Source organism: Urtica dioica, chromosome 7, assembly GCF_054948205.1.
Source record: "Urtica dioica subsp. dioica isolate 48M chromosome 7, U.dioica_male_clone48M_v1_H2, whole genome shotgun sequence".
NCBI lineage: Eukaryota > Viridiplantae > Streptophyta > Magnoliopsida > Rosales > Urticaceae > Urtica > Urtica dioica.
The window spans coordinates 26978147-26990387 of NC_142762.1; the positions used below are offsets into that span (position 1 = coordinate 26978147).

Here is a 12241-nt window from a genome sequence, read left to right on the forward strand (position 1 = left end):
TGTAAAAATAAAATAAAATAAAAGAAAAATACGTTCGACTACCAACGGTAACAAACGGCTACCATCTGCACTGTGTCCAATTTATTGTCTCAATTGACACACGGCAGCCATGTGTCCGCTACCGCTTTTACGGCTTAATGATAGCCAACGTTAGAAGGCCACGCGTACGATAGTCACGGGTACCGTTACCCTCTGTCCGTTTGCCCAGTATGGCATGTTGAATGACTTGCCTTCTCTTTTTTTTTTTGTTTTTTTTTTTTTTTAATTTCCTTTTTACAACCTTTTCACGATGGAAGAGCATTCAACCGCATGAAAGTTTTCCTCAAATAATTACACACTTTTTGACTTGCACAGAAAAAAAAAAAAAAAAAAAAAAACAAAAGTATAGGTACTGGAAAAAGAAAATAAAATAAATTATGGTCAACCTCTTCTCTCTCTTCTTTGTCTCTGTTTTTCTATCGCCTTTCTAGCAAATCAAACAGCTCTCTTTCTCTCTCCCTCCTTGTATGCCTCGGGGAGCCAAAATCCCTAAACTATAAACCTTGGTAACCGGCGAGGTCTGAGCTCTGAAGTTTCTCCGGCCAAACTGTCGAAGCTCTCGAGAATCTTCGCAATGAATTCGAGTTCGGAGCTCGTACGTTCTTTGGAATCGATGCTCGGTGTTTCGCTCGGCGATTCGGTGACGGACTCGGCAATCGTGATCGCGACGACCTCGCTCGCGCTGTTTCTGGGAGTCCTGTTTTTGTTCTGGTGGAGATCCTCGGATCGGAGCCGAGAGCCGAAGCCGGTGGTGATTCCGAAGTCGTTGTCGCAGAAGGAGGAAGAGGATGACGAGGCCGAGCTTGGCGCTGGAAAGACCAAGGTCACTGTGTTTTATGGTACTCAGACCGGTACAGCCGAGGGATTTGCCAAGGTGAACTGACATTGTTAAGAAACTTTTTAAATTTTTTTATCACAAAAGATTGATTGTATTGAATTTTCTGTTTTCTAATTCTATTACGATTTATTCGTTGATCTATATGTCTTGGTGATAATTTGTGCTTAAGAATTTGAGAACTTTTCGCTGAAGAATCGACTTGTGTTGATCATAGGAAGTGACATGGTATTGAATTTCCGTTTTCTAATTTGATTACGATTTATAGGTTAATCTATGTCAGCTTGGTAATATTGTGGGTTTAAAAGTTTGAAAACTTTTTTCTGAAGAATGGGCTTGTTTTAATCAGAAGAAGTGGCATCGTATTTTCAGCTATTTTACTGTTGAACTTGTAAACGGAAAAGTAAACAAAAGAATAATAATTATGCTTGCTTATTTGATGTTTTAGCACTTGAGAGAAACTGAAAAGGGTGAACTTTTAAGTTACACTTCAAAGGAAACAAGCGATAGGAAAAGTATTGGTAATAGGTCATAAAGCTACCAGAGAATGTCACCTCACACTAAACAAAGAAAGAACATTATGAATGAGATAGCCTTGATTCACCGGTAGTGAGATTGTGGTAAATATTGGTTAGCTTGTGTGATCATCAAGATATCGAATGTTTTTTGGAATCGATGTTGAAACCTAACAGCTACTGTTACTGTTATTACCTCTGAATGTCATGGTTTTGTTTGTTTGGTTCTTGTTTTTGTTTTTAGGCTTTAGCTGAAGAAATTAAGGCAAAATACGAGAAAGCAGCAGTCAAAGTTGTTGATCTGGTAATTGGATTTTATATATATATATATATTGCAGAGTTGTAATAATATGATGAATATTTTGTTGAAAACACTACTCCATACCTCACAATCTTTTAACGATTTCAATTAGGATGACTACGCAGCAGATGATGATCAATATGAAGAAAAAATTAAGAAAGAGACACTGGTATTTTTCATGGTAGCCACGTAAGACACGATTTTCCTGTCACCTAACTTTTTTGGTCTTTTGAATCTGTTATTTAATTATGATACATTTGTGTTTGCACTATAGTTATGGGGACGGAGAACCAACTGATAATGCGGCAAGATTCTATAAGTGGTTTACTGAGGTTAGTAGCTTGTTTCAAGCTTACTTGTGATATGCCCGTTCGGTCAATGCTTTTCTCATGTGTGAACTGGTTTGGGGTTTGATGTCTCTCGAGGGTTCTTCCGAATATACTCGAGTTTTCCTTCTCCAAAATGTTGTATGATTCAATAAGGATACATAAATGGAGAAACTTACTTGTTCTCTTGTTGATGGGGATATAACTTGTTGATTTGATTCCTGGTTTAGGGAAATGAAAAACGTGTTTGGCTTCAACAGCTGAGCTATGGCGTTTTTGGTTTGGGTAACCGGCAATATGAACACTTCAATAAGGTAAAATTCACAGTAAGCTTTTCCTCACGGTAATTATACCGAATTTTATCTGATTGAAACAACTTGGAACAGATTGGGAATGTGATTGATGAGCAACTAAGCGAACAAGGTAGTTACATATTTTAACTTTTTTTATTTTATTTTTATATTTATTGAATTATGAAGTTCCTAGTATATTTCCCTCCACTTAGACGAGCTCTATTGGAAAAGAGAATCTATTGGATTGTTCTTATTGGATTTTTTAACTGCTTGCTTACGTACATATTCTAATTCGATGACCCTTGTTAATCTTGTAATTAACAGTCTTCTCTTTCCCATCAACCTCTTTTTCCATGATACGTAGTAATGATTAGCCTCAAAACTTTTCAATATGCTGCATTTATTATTTTATTAATTATCCTATTATTCTTGTTCTAGTAGAGTTAGGACTATGATAGCTTATTATTATGCTAGTAGAATGAGGTTTAAGTTTTCCTACATATTTACGGAATTTTATATTGACTATTCAGTAATAAGGGAAAGCATATGATATGGTGTTGTTAACCTTTATTGCTTGACTTAGATCATTGAAGAATCATAGAAATTGTAAATTTTGAGATCGGCACCCGAGATCATTTTATGACATTTTGGGCTAGTACCTTGATTATGTAAAGACTTCTTCAAGTTTAATACAACTATGATGTGGATGTTCTATAGATCAAACTCTATATTTCTCATTCTTTGTGGTCTTTAAGGGGCGAGGCTCTGAATACTGTTCGGTGATCAACAGAGCATTTTCGGCTCTGAATTTATTTTTCTTGACTTGGTGTACACCCAACTCGGATTACCTTTAGAATGTCAAATCTTTGTGTTGTAGCACAGGGCATCTTTTCTCTATGCTTGAAGTTTAGCCAACTTTCTCGTCAAGTATAAATCAGATATTCTTTGTTTTCTCCTTCATTTGGTGTACATCCAACTAAGATCACCTTTACAAATTACATCTTTATGTTTTAACTGCCCAACTCATATGCTGGTCTCTTAGCCAACTTTTTCGCCAAGTTTGAGCTCAGCTTTTTAAAAACTTTCTTAAACTGATTCGCAGGTGCGAAGCGTCTGGTTCCAGCTGGCCTCGGTGACGATGACCAATGCATTGAAGATGATTTTTCTGCTTGGTACTTTATTATCTTTTTTTTTTTTGGCCTATTTATAAAATCTAGGAAGACTTCACATGATTTTGGATGCTTTGTTTTTTCATTATCTAGGAGGGAACTCTTGTGGCCTGAGTTGGATCTATTGCTTAGAGACGAAGATGATACAAATACACCATCTACTCCATACACACCTGTAGTTCCTGAATATAGAGTTGTCGTTCATGATCCTACTATTACTGCTTCAGATGATAGTTTCTTGAATTTGGAAAATGGGAATGCTTTTGATATTCATCACCCTTGCAGGTATGCAAATATATGGATCCACCTGTTTCTGAAATTGATACTTCCTTTGATCTCGGTATCCTTCTGTAATCTTCAAATTACTAAAGTTGTCGAATCTTGTACTGAAGGGTCAATGTTGCTGTTCAAAAAGAGCTTCACACACCCGAATCTGACAGATCCTGCATACATCTCGAACTCGATATTTCTGGAACCGGTATAACGTAAGTTCACAACTTATATTCGGTTTCGGTTAGAGAATAATAGTAAGATATGAAATCAGCTAACATTATGATCGAATTAACGTGTACTTCAGATATGAAACTGGAGATCATGTGGGTGTTTATGCAGAGAATTGCAATGAAACTGTTGAAGAAGCCGGCAAGTTGTTGGGCCAACCTTTAGATTTTCTGTTTTCTCTGCACACTGAAAATGAGGATGGCTCTCCTCATAAAAGTTCAGTGCCCCCTCCTTTCCCTGGTCCATGCACTCTGCGCTGCGCGTTAGCACGTTACACTGATCTGTTGAACCCACCACGAAAGGTATGTCATCGAGATGTCATTGAGTTTTCCAGTTCATAGATTCACTCGAATGCTGTTAATATTTTCTTGCTAAATGATACCTTTAAATTTCTTGTCCCACCAGGCTGCTCTAATTGCGTTGGCTGCTTATGCTGCGGATCCAAGTGAAGCAGAAAAGCTCAAGTTCTTGTCGTCACCCGAGGGAAAGGTTTAACAAAACTGACGCAACCTTGATGATTTTCTTTCGCACCTGTTTGAACTGTTCTTTTGATGCTTCGTGTACATCTCTGTTTTGCTCAGGACGAGTACTCAAAATGGATTGTTGGTAGTCAGAGAAGCCTGGTTGAGGTTATGGCTGAATTCCCATCAGCGAAACCTCCTCTTGGTGTATTTTTTGCTGCCATAGCCCCTCGCTTACAGCCTCGTTACTATTCCATTTCATCATCACCAAGGTTATTCTTTGCCTCTCTGTGTACTCTAATTATTTTTTCTCATCATATTCGTTGCCTATTTCTGTACTCCGACTATAAATTTTAAGGAGAGGGGTGAATAAACAAGGAATGTCCTGGTGCAGGTTAGTCCCTCATCGTGTGCACGTTACTTGTGCTTTAGTATATGGTCCTACTCCCACTGGCAGAATCCACAAAGGAATATGTTCAACCTGGATGAAGGTACTACCAAGACGCAAAATGTTGCGATTTAATCATTTTTTGCTTCCACTGAACTACAATATTTATATCAATATTTGTAGTGCCCATAAATAATAACATGTTTCCTACTAGTACTAAAACTAAACTCTAAGTTTGTTATTTGAATAACTCAGAACGCAGTGACTCTTGAGAAGAGCCAAGATTGTAGCTGGGCTCCTATTTTTATCAGGCAATCAAATTTCAAGTTACCAGCTGATCACTCACTCCCAATTATCATGGTGGGACCTGGAACCGGCTTAGCACCCTTCAGAGGATTTTTACAGGTTTTGCAGATATCTTCCAACTTTCTATTTTGTACACAGACAGAAGAGGATTTAAAAATGAAAAATAAAAATTCACCAACACCTGGGTACCCACCTAGCAATTGCTAGTGTTTCAAGTTCCTAGATGCTGTGGGGCCAGGCAGGGAACAGTAAATAAATAAAAATAACAACGTAAGCCTTAATTTTCTGTCCTTTGTGTTGAAAAAAATTATTTATTATTCTGCAGGAGAGATTGGCCCTGGTTGAGGAGGGTGCTCAACTTGGTCCTGCAATTTTTTTCTTTGGATGTAGAAATCGCCAAATGGTAATGACCATTTTCTGTATATATAACAGCTATTGACATCTTTTAAGTAAAATGATCGAGCTGAACTGTATTTCCAACTCTGGTCTGTTTATTTGCAGGACTTCATTTATGAGGATGAGCTAAATGATTTTGTCGAGAAAGGTGCATTGTCAGAGTTGATTGTTGCTTTCTCAAGGGAAGGTGCAGAAAAAGAGTATGTTCAACATAAGATGACGGATAGAGTAAGTAGCTGTATAAGCAATTGCAGTTTTCCCCTCTTTTGATACACTTCATTTCAAGAGCATCTAATAAAACTAATTTTCAGGCCTCTCAAGTATGGAGCTTAATTTCACAAGGCGGATACTTTTATGTATGTGGTGATGCTAAAGGCATGGCTAAAGATGTTCACCGAACTTTGCATAACATAGTCCAGCAAGAGGTGCAAATCTCTCTCTCTCTCTCTCTCTCTCTCTCTCTCTCTCTACTAAGTTTGGTCAAATTCACTAAAAATGAGGATTACTAGTTTCACCTGTCCGATGGAAGTAAGGCTATGTGCAGCACGAATTTTACGGTGGAAAATGAAAATTTGAAGGAAAACAGTAGGAGTAAGAAGATACTAATATGGAGAAAAATGCCAGGAAAATACAAAATTCTCTTTGTTTGGAAGTCAAGGAATTTAGAGAAAGAGGGAGAGAATGGAATACTTCGTATCAGAATTCTCCACGCGCACAAACTTGTTGTTTTTGAGTTTTTGAGTTGAAAAAATTGAAAACAAAAATTGAAAACATGTTTGGTTTAAGTTTTTGGAAAAAATTTTCAAAAATTTTTGAAGTTGTTTTGGAAAAAAGTAAAGAAAACTGAAAACAAATAAAAGGTGTTTTTGAAAAAAAATTTCTTTCTCTTCTCTCCTCTTTCTCCTCATCTTCTCTTTTCATTCTTTCAAAAACAAAAATGAAAACTATACCAAACACTTTTTTTCAGTTTTTTCACTTTCTCAAAAACAAAAATGAAAACTGTACCAAACAGCTTTTTGAAAACAACTACAAAACAGTTTTTCAGTACAACTATAAAAATTAGAAAACAGAAAACAAAAACTTTTTGAGTTAACTACCAAACACAACCTTGGATTCTCATTTCCACTCGTTTATTTTCCATTCGAATTGTCCCTCATATTATTTTTTCCCTTGACTTTTCCTCGATCCAAACAATACATTCATTCTTTTTCATTTAGATTTTCTAGGTCCCAAGCATGCCCCAACTGTTTGTATGCAAAAATATCCCCACATGGAAAGAAAAATAAAATCACTAGTTGCTACTTCTGTCGGGATTATGTGTGACCGTATTCAATTGTTGCTGTCGACTCTAACCTTTAAAATATTCCTATGGGATTCCACTATCGGATCGTTCCTTGTGATTGCCTAGTAGGTGTGATAAGTAGAAGAAGTCCAAACAAAACGAGGATCATAAGAATCGAGTTATATAGCTCACTGTTATATCAGTAGTTTTACCGAAATGGGATAACAAGCTGTGTTGTAATCAATGTTTCTTTGAAGGAAGTACTCACCCTAAAGCATTGTTCTTTGGATTTCAGGACGGCGCGGACTCATCAAAGGCAGAGTCTTTCGTGAAGAAACTTCAGATGGATGGGCGATATCTTAGAGATGTTTGGTGAGATTTTCTATGCTCCCTGTTCTCATCAGTAGTGTCGGAGAAAAAAGTGGGTATGTGCATTATCAAGCTCGGGATTCGACTGGTAAAACTTCAGTCCTCTTAAATTATAATATAGTAGATTTTGTCTTTGAAGAACATGATTTGAGTTTTAGGAGACACATTGCTAGCTAGTTACATGGATTTATTTAGAAACGTATCCAGAATTCAGGTAGTTTTAAACGGCATTTATGAATAATAATAATAGCAGAATATAGTATAGACACGAGTTAAAATCTGCTGATTTGAGTTATGATCAATACTTGATTCAATTGTTTGGTTTCTCAAGTATCAGTTGACAAGTGAGAATATTTTGTCGACGATGTTGCTTTGTAGTTTGCGTGTCTCAAAAGTACTTCCGGTGGAAGAATCAAACTGCGTGACTGATAGAACATTGCATAAAAGTGACATGTAGATGTCATGAACTCGTTAAACCCGATAGGATGATGTAAGTATAAGCAGGCTAACCTAAATTAGGGGAAATCTCAATAAATAAATAGATGCGATAGAATGAGTGTCTATTTATAACGGTGCCTGAAAACCAAGTGTGCAAAATATTGAACGTATTTCGCTACATACTGAAAAAGTATGAGTGACTGCTATGACGTGAGCTTTTAATGTAAATTTATTGTCTGTTTCTGAACAACGTCAATACTTATTTCAACTAATTTGGTTATCCAAATCAGTAAATCCACAACCTGAAATAAAATGCATACGACACAGCAATAAATTAGTATGACACAGCAACGCAACAACGTTGAATAAGACGTATTAGAGAAATTTCATTAAGTGGACTTAATAAGCCATTAAATATCAAGATTAGACCCTAATGTTTAAAAATATCTAAATATGGACTTTTGACCCAAAATCGGACAAAAATACCTCTCTGAACCCTATACATCTCTCACACTTCATTTTTATCATTTCAATCACACTCAAATCTACTCAAATCTTCTCTACTTAAGCGGGTTTCAAAAGAATCATGGGTAAGATTACTAACTTAATCATTTTAACAAAGTTTATGATTGTATATGATAGAATGTAGCAAAAAAAATCGATCTGAAAACAAAGTAAAAAATCTGGGTTTAACTTGTTTGTACGATGGTATACGATGATGTACGATGAAATTTAAATTTTTGTACGATGAAATTTAGAATAAAAATTGCGTTCTGTACGATGCTGTACGATGCTGTACGATGCCGTACGATGCCTCTCTGTAAGATGATGTACGAAGCTGTACGATGGTGTACGATGGTATACGATTCTGTACGATTCTGTACGATGATGTACGATATAGAAGCTTATTTTGCATAGTTTGACTTGTTTTTTTGCAGTTTTTGTCATGATTAACGGCACTTGGGAGAAGGAAAGACACCAATGGGTTTTCACCAATACAGAATTTCGTGCATTCGTAATTCCGAAAGAGGTAACGTACACGGAGTTAGTAGATTTCTTATACGAGAAGTTCGAGTTAGACATATTCGCGTTCGACTTAAAACTCGAAGTCCCATACGAAGTCGGTACAATTCCAGTAGGTCCTGCCGTATTGAAGGACAATGGTGATGTTTCGCATTTTATGAAGCACAAATATCGTAATAGATTTCCACTCTGTGTAAGTTTGGTACCGAAACAGATCGAGGTCATTGCACCTATTGCGTATCGATGACTATGTAAAGGGAAAGATGTGGAAGTTGGAATGGTGTCTCGCAATGAACCGAAGAAGAGACGGAATACTCTTGTTATCGAGGATCGACAAAATGATCCTATAATTGAAAACAAAGACGGTGGCTGTGACGATGACTTGTTTAACGAGTACAAGGGTGCCGGAAACGGTGACGAAGTATACAGGCGTGATAGAGATTCTAATCACAACAGTGACGAATATGATGGACACAATAGTGATGAATACGAAGATGGCGAAGGTGATGAAAACGAAGGTGGCGAAAGTGATGAAAACGTCGGTGGCGAAGGTGAAGAATTCGCCAATCCCGAAGAATATGAAGAATTTGTGGAAACGTTTACAGTACCAACGGGTCATTGTGAAGCATCGGGTCAATGTCAGCGTGAGCCTCCAATGATCGGATCACCTATCGTTCCTTATTCATGGAAAGCACCCGAGTTCACCGCTGATGATGTTGTGAAGGAAAACCCGAGTCATTATCCAAGTCATTCTTCTACAGGTAATTTAAGTGGATTCAAATGATATTCAAGTATAATATGAAACTACCTATTGTTTAACTGACCTTTGAAACTAACAGGTAGCTCAGGAGAAATATATATTGGGCAGCAATTTGAAAACAAGCATGAACTGAAGAAACATATCCACCTGTACGCGTTGAAACATAATTTCGAATTTAGAGTGAAATCTTCTTCAAAAAAGAGATGGTATGTTCTATGCAAAGACGAGAGATGCACGTGGAGGTTGAAGGGTGTCGTGCAGTGGTCTGAGATGTGGGAGATTACGTCGTACGAGGGTAAACACTCATGTGGGCGTGTTGTTCGAACAGAGGGCCATCGAGGAGCGACACCATGGGTCATCGGTCACGTATTTAAAGACAAGTACTCAATTAACTCTATGGCGGAGTATTCGGCGCATAACGTCAGGGAAGAAGTGAAGACAAGATGGGTTGTGAACATATCGTATTTGAAAGCTTGGAGATCCAGGGAGAAAGCTATTGGGTACGTGCAGGGTACGCCGGAACAATCGTACCAGAAGTTACCGTCTTGGCTGTACATGTTGAAGCAAAAGAATCATGGGACGTTAACAGACTTTGTGCAAGATGGTGACAAATTCAAGTATGTTTTCTTTTCCATTGAGGCGTGTCGTAGAGGCTTCAAAGCATGTCGGCCGGTCATAGCATTGGACGGTGCATTTCTGAAGACAAAATACGGGGAACAGTTGTTTTGCGCAATTGCAATGGATGCGAATTCACAATTATATCCACTTGCATTCGGAGTTGTAGATAACGAGTGTCATGCTTATTGGATTTGGTTTTTGAGAAGATTGCGAGAAGCTATCGGTGAAGACGTACCTAATTTGACGTTCATATCCGATCGCCACGTTAGCATCATACATGGTGTCGAGGTTGTGTTTCCTGGTATCCCTCACGGAGCATGTTACCATCATTTACAACTGAATGTCCAACACAAGTTCAAGACAGACCATTGTCGCTTTGAACTTTACGATGCGGCTTACGCCTTCAGTAAAACAGCATTCGAAGCTAATTTTAGACAGTTGAGACGAAAGGATGTCGAGATGGCAAAGTATCTCGAAGAAGTTGGTGTCGATCGGTGGGCCAGAGCTTTCTTTCCTGGAAAACGGTAAGAGTCTAGAACTTCTTTTGTACTTAATTTTTTATGTCGTCGATTATATAAATCAAGTATGTTTTATATATGTACGACCTAATGACGAGCAACAACGCCGAAAGCTTCAACAACAAAAACAAGGAATGCTAGGACGTTTCCCATTACGACGTTGCTCGAGTTTATTCGATTCACACTCCAAACTTGGTTTTTTGAACGAGAAGAGATAGCGAACAAGTTGAACACAAAATTGACACCAACGTGGCAAAATGATCTCGCACAACTAAATAATAAGGCACAGTTTGTCAATGCGTACGGGCTTGGTCTATATGAATGTCATGTCAAAGACGTAAGAGGTGATTTCGATGTAGACCTTATGGCGAAGACATGCACTTGCGGACTACCACAACAATTGAATATCTCGTGCGAGCATTCTATCGCAGCAGCCCAACATCGAAACGTGGACGTGTACTCGTTATGCAGTTACTTTTATTTGAAGGAGACATGGATTGAGATGTACAAGGAAGCCATATATCCGGTTGGCGATGAAGATCAATGGGATGTCCCGGATGAGATAAAAAAACATGAAAGTTTCGGAACCCGTTGAAAAGAAGCAAGCTGGTCGACCGAAGAAAAGTAAACAAGGAAGAAGAAGAATTAATCGATATCCATCTCAAGGCGAAAAGATTGTCGTCCAGCGAAAATGCGGGAAATGTGGTGGTAGGGGACATAACAGAAAAACATGCACTTGGAGGGATTAAAACTTTAGACTTTGTGTTATTTTTATTTTCAAGTTTAAAACTTTAACGTTTATTTGAGTGACATTTTTATTTTGTTTAATGGAGTGTCATCTCGCTTTTGTCTGTGAGAACGACGAAGATCTCATCTCGCTTTTGTCCTAAGACTCATTTTCGTCCACAAATGTCTCGAGTTCTAAACCCTTTGTGAATGTGTGAATTTTTTATGTTTTTTTTTGTGAATCTCTTTCATTGAATTACATGTTTATAAGGTACAATAAAAAACATATTCAATCAATAGTCAACAAACCATCTCGATAATATGTTTATAAGGTACTATTACATAAAAAACCAAAAAGATAAAAAATAAACATCCGAAAATACAAAATCACGGGATACGGTGGTTGTAGAATAAGTCCACGCACCATTTCTTCATGAACGTTCTCATATTGACACTTTGAATAGTGTCAAATGATTCGTTCAGTACTAGGTGCTCGACATACTTCAGTGCGAACATCCCGCAATCATCGCTACAACAAAAGAATAAGTAAAAGAAATTGTCAAAAAAAGTTGAAACATAACTTGGAAAAAAAGTTCAATTAACTAATTGTTTAAAAACATAAATTGTCAATAAAAACATAATTGTTTAAAACTTGTCAATAAAAACATAATTGTAAAAAAAAAGTTCAATAAACTTGTCAAAAAACTTGTAAAAAAAACTTCTAAAATAACTTGTCAATAAAAACATAATTGTTTAAAACTTGTCAAAAAAAAGTTCAATTAACTAGTAAAAAAACTTTTACCTGTATGCACATTGTGGGACGTTGTCCTCGACGAGTCACGTCAGGTTAGCGAACTTAATTTCATCTTACCCATTCTCCCGGTAAGAGTGGGGATGGTTCTTGAAGAAACTACCTATGGCCACAATCCTAGCAAATGCTCGACTCCAAGTCTGAATAATAAACATTTTAACAATGT

At 37.3% G+C, this 12241-nt stretch overlaps 2 protein-coding genes across 3 annotated transcripts; both read left to right on the forward strand.

Moving 5' to 3' along the window:
- Positions 1–408: 408 nt before the first annotated feature.
- On the forward strand, positions 409–7543 carry ATR1 (P450 reductase 1). Of its 2 annotated transcripts, none has more exons than XM_089618623.1 (18): positions 409–913; positions 1634–1693; positions 1803–1879; positions 1965–2022; positions 2247–2330; positions 2403–2439; positions 3412–3481; positions 3572–3763; positions 3871–3963; positions 4056–4281; positions 4385–4468; positions 4561–4712; positions 4835–4931; positions 5084–5233; positions 5460–5537; positions 5636–5758; positions 5842–5955; positions 7108–7543. In XM_089618623.1, the coding sequence occupies exons 1-18, from the start codon at positions 614–616 to the stop codon at positions 7186–7188; spliced, it is 2076 nt and encodes a 691-aa protein (XP_089474749.1). In that variant the 5' UTR covers positions 409–613; the 3' UTR covers positions 7189–7543. The 2 variants fall into 2 exon arrangements, with proteins under 2 accessions (XP_089474749.1, XP_089474750.1); XM_089618624.1 differs by having other exon boundaries at positions 711–913; positions 1803–1871.
- An 857-nt stretch (positions 7544–8400) lies between these two features.
- LOC149390596 (uncharacterized) lies at positions 8401–11447 on the forward strand. The gene is made up of 2 exons (XM_089618829.1): positions 8401–9403; positions 9482–11447. The coding sequence occupies exons 1-2, from the start codon at positions 8920–8922 to the stop codon at positions 10546–10548; spliced, it is 1551 nt and encodes a 516-aa protein (XP_089474955.1). The 5' UTR covers positions 8401–8919; the 3' UTR covers positions 10549–11447.
- The last annotated feature ends 794 nt before the right edge of the window (positions 11448–12241 follow it).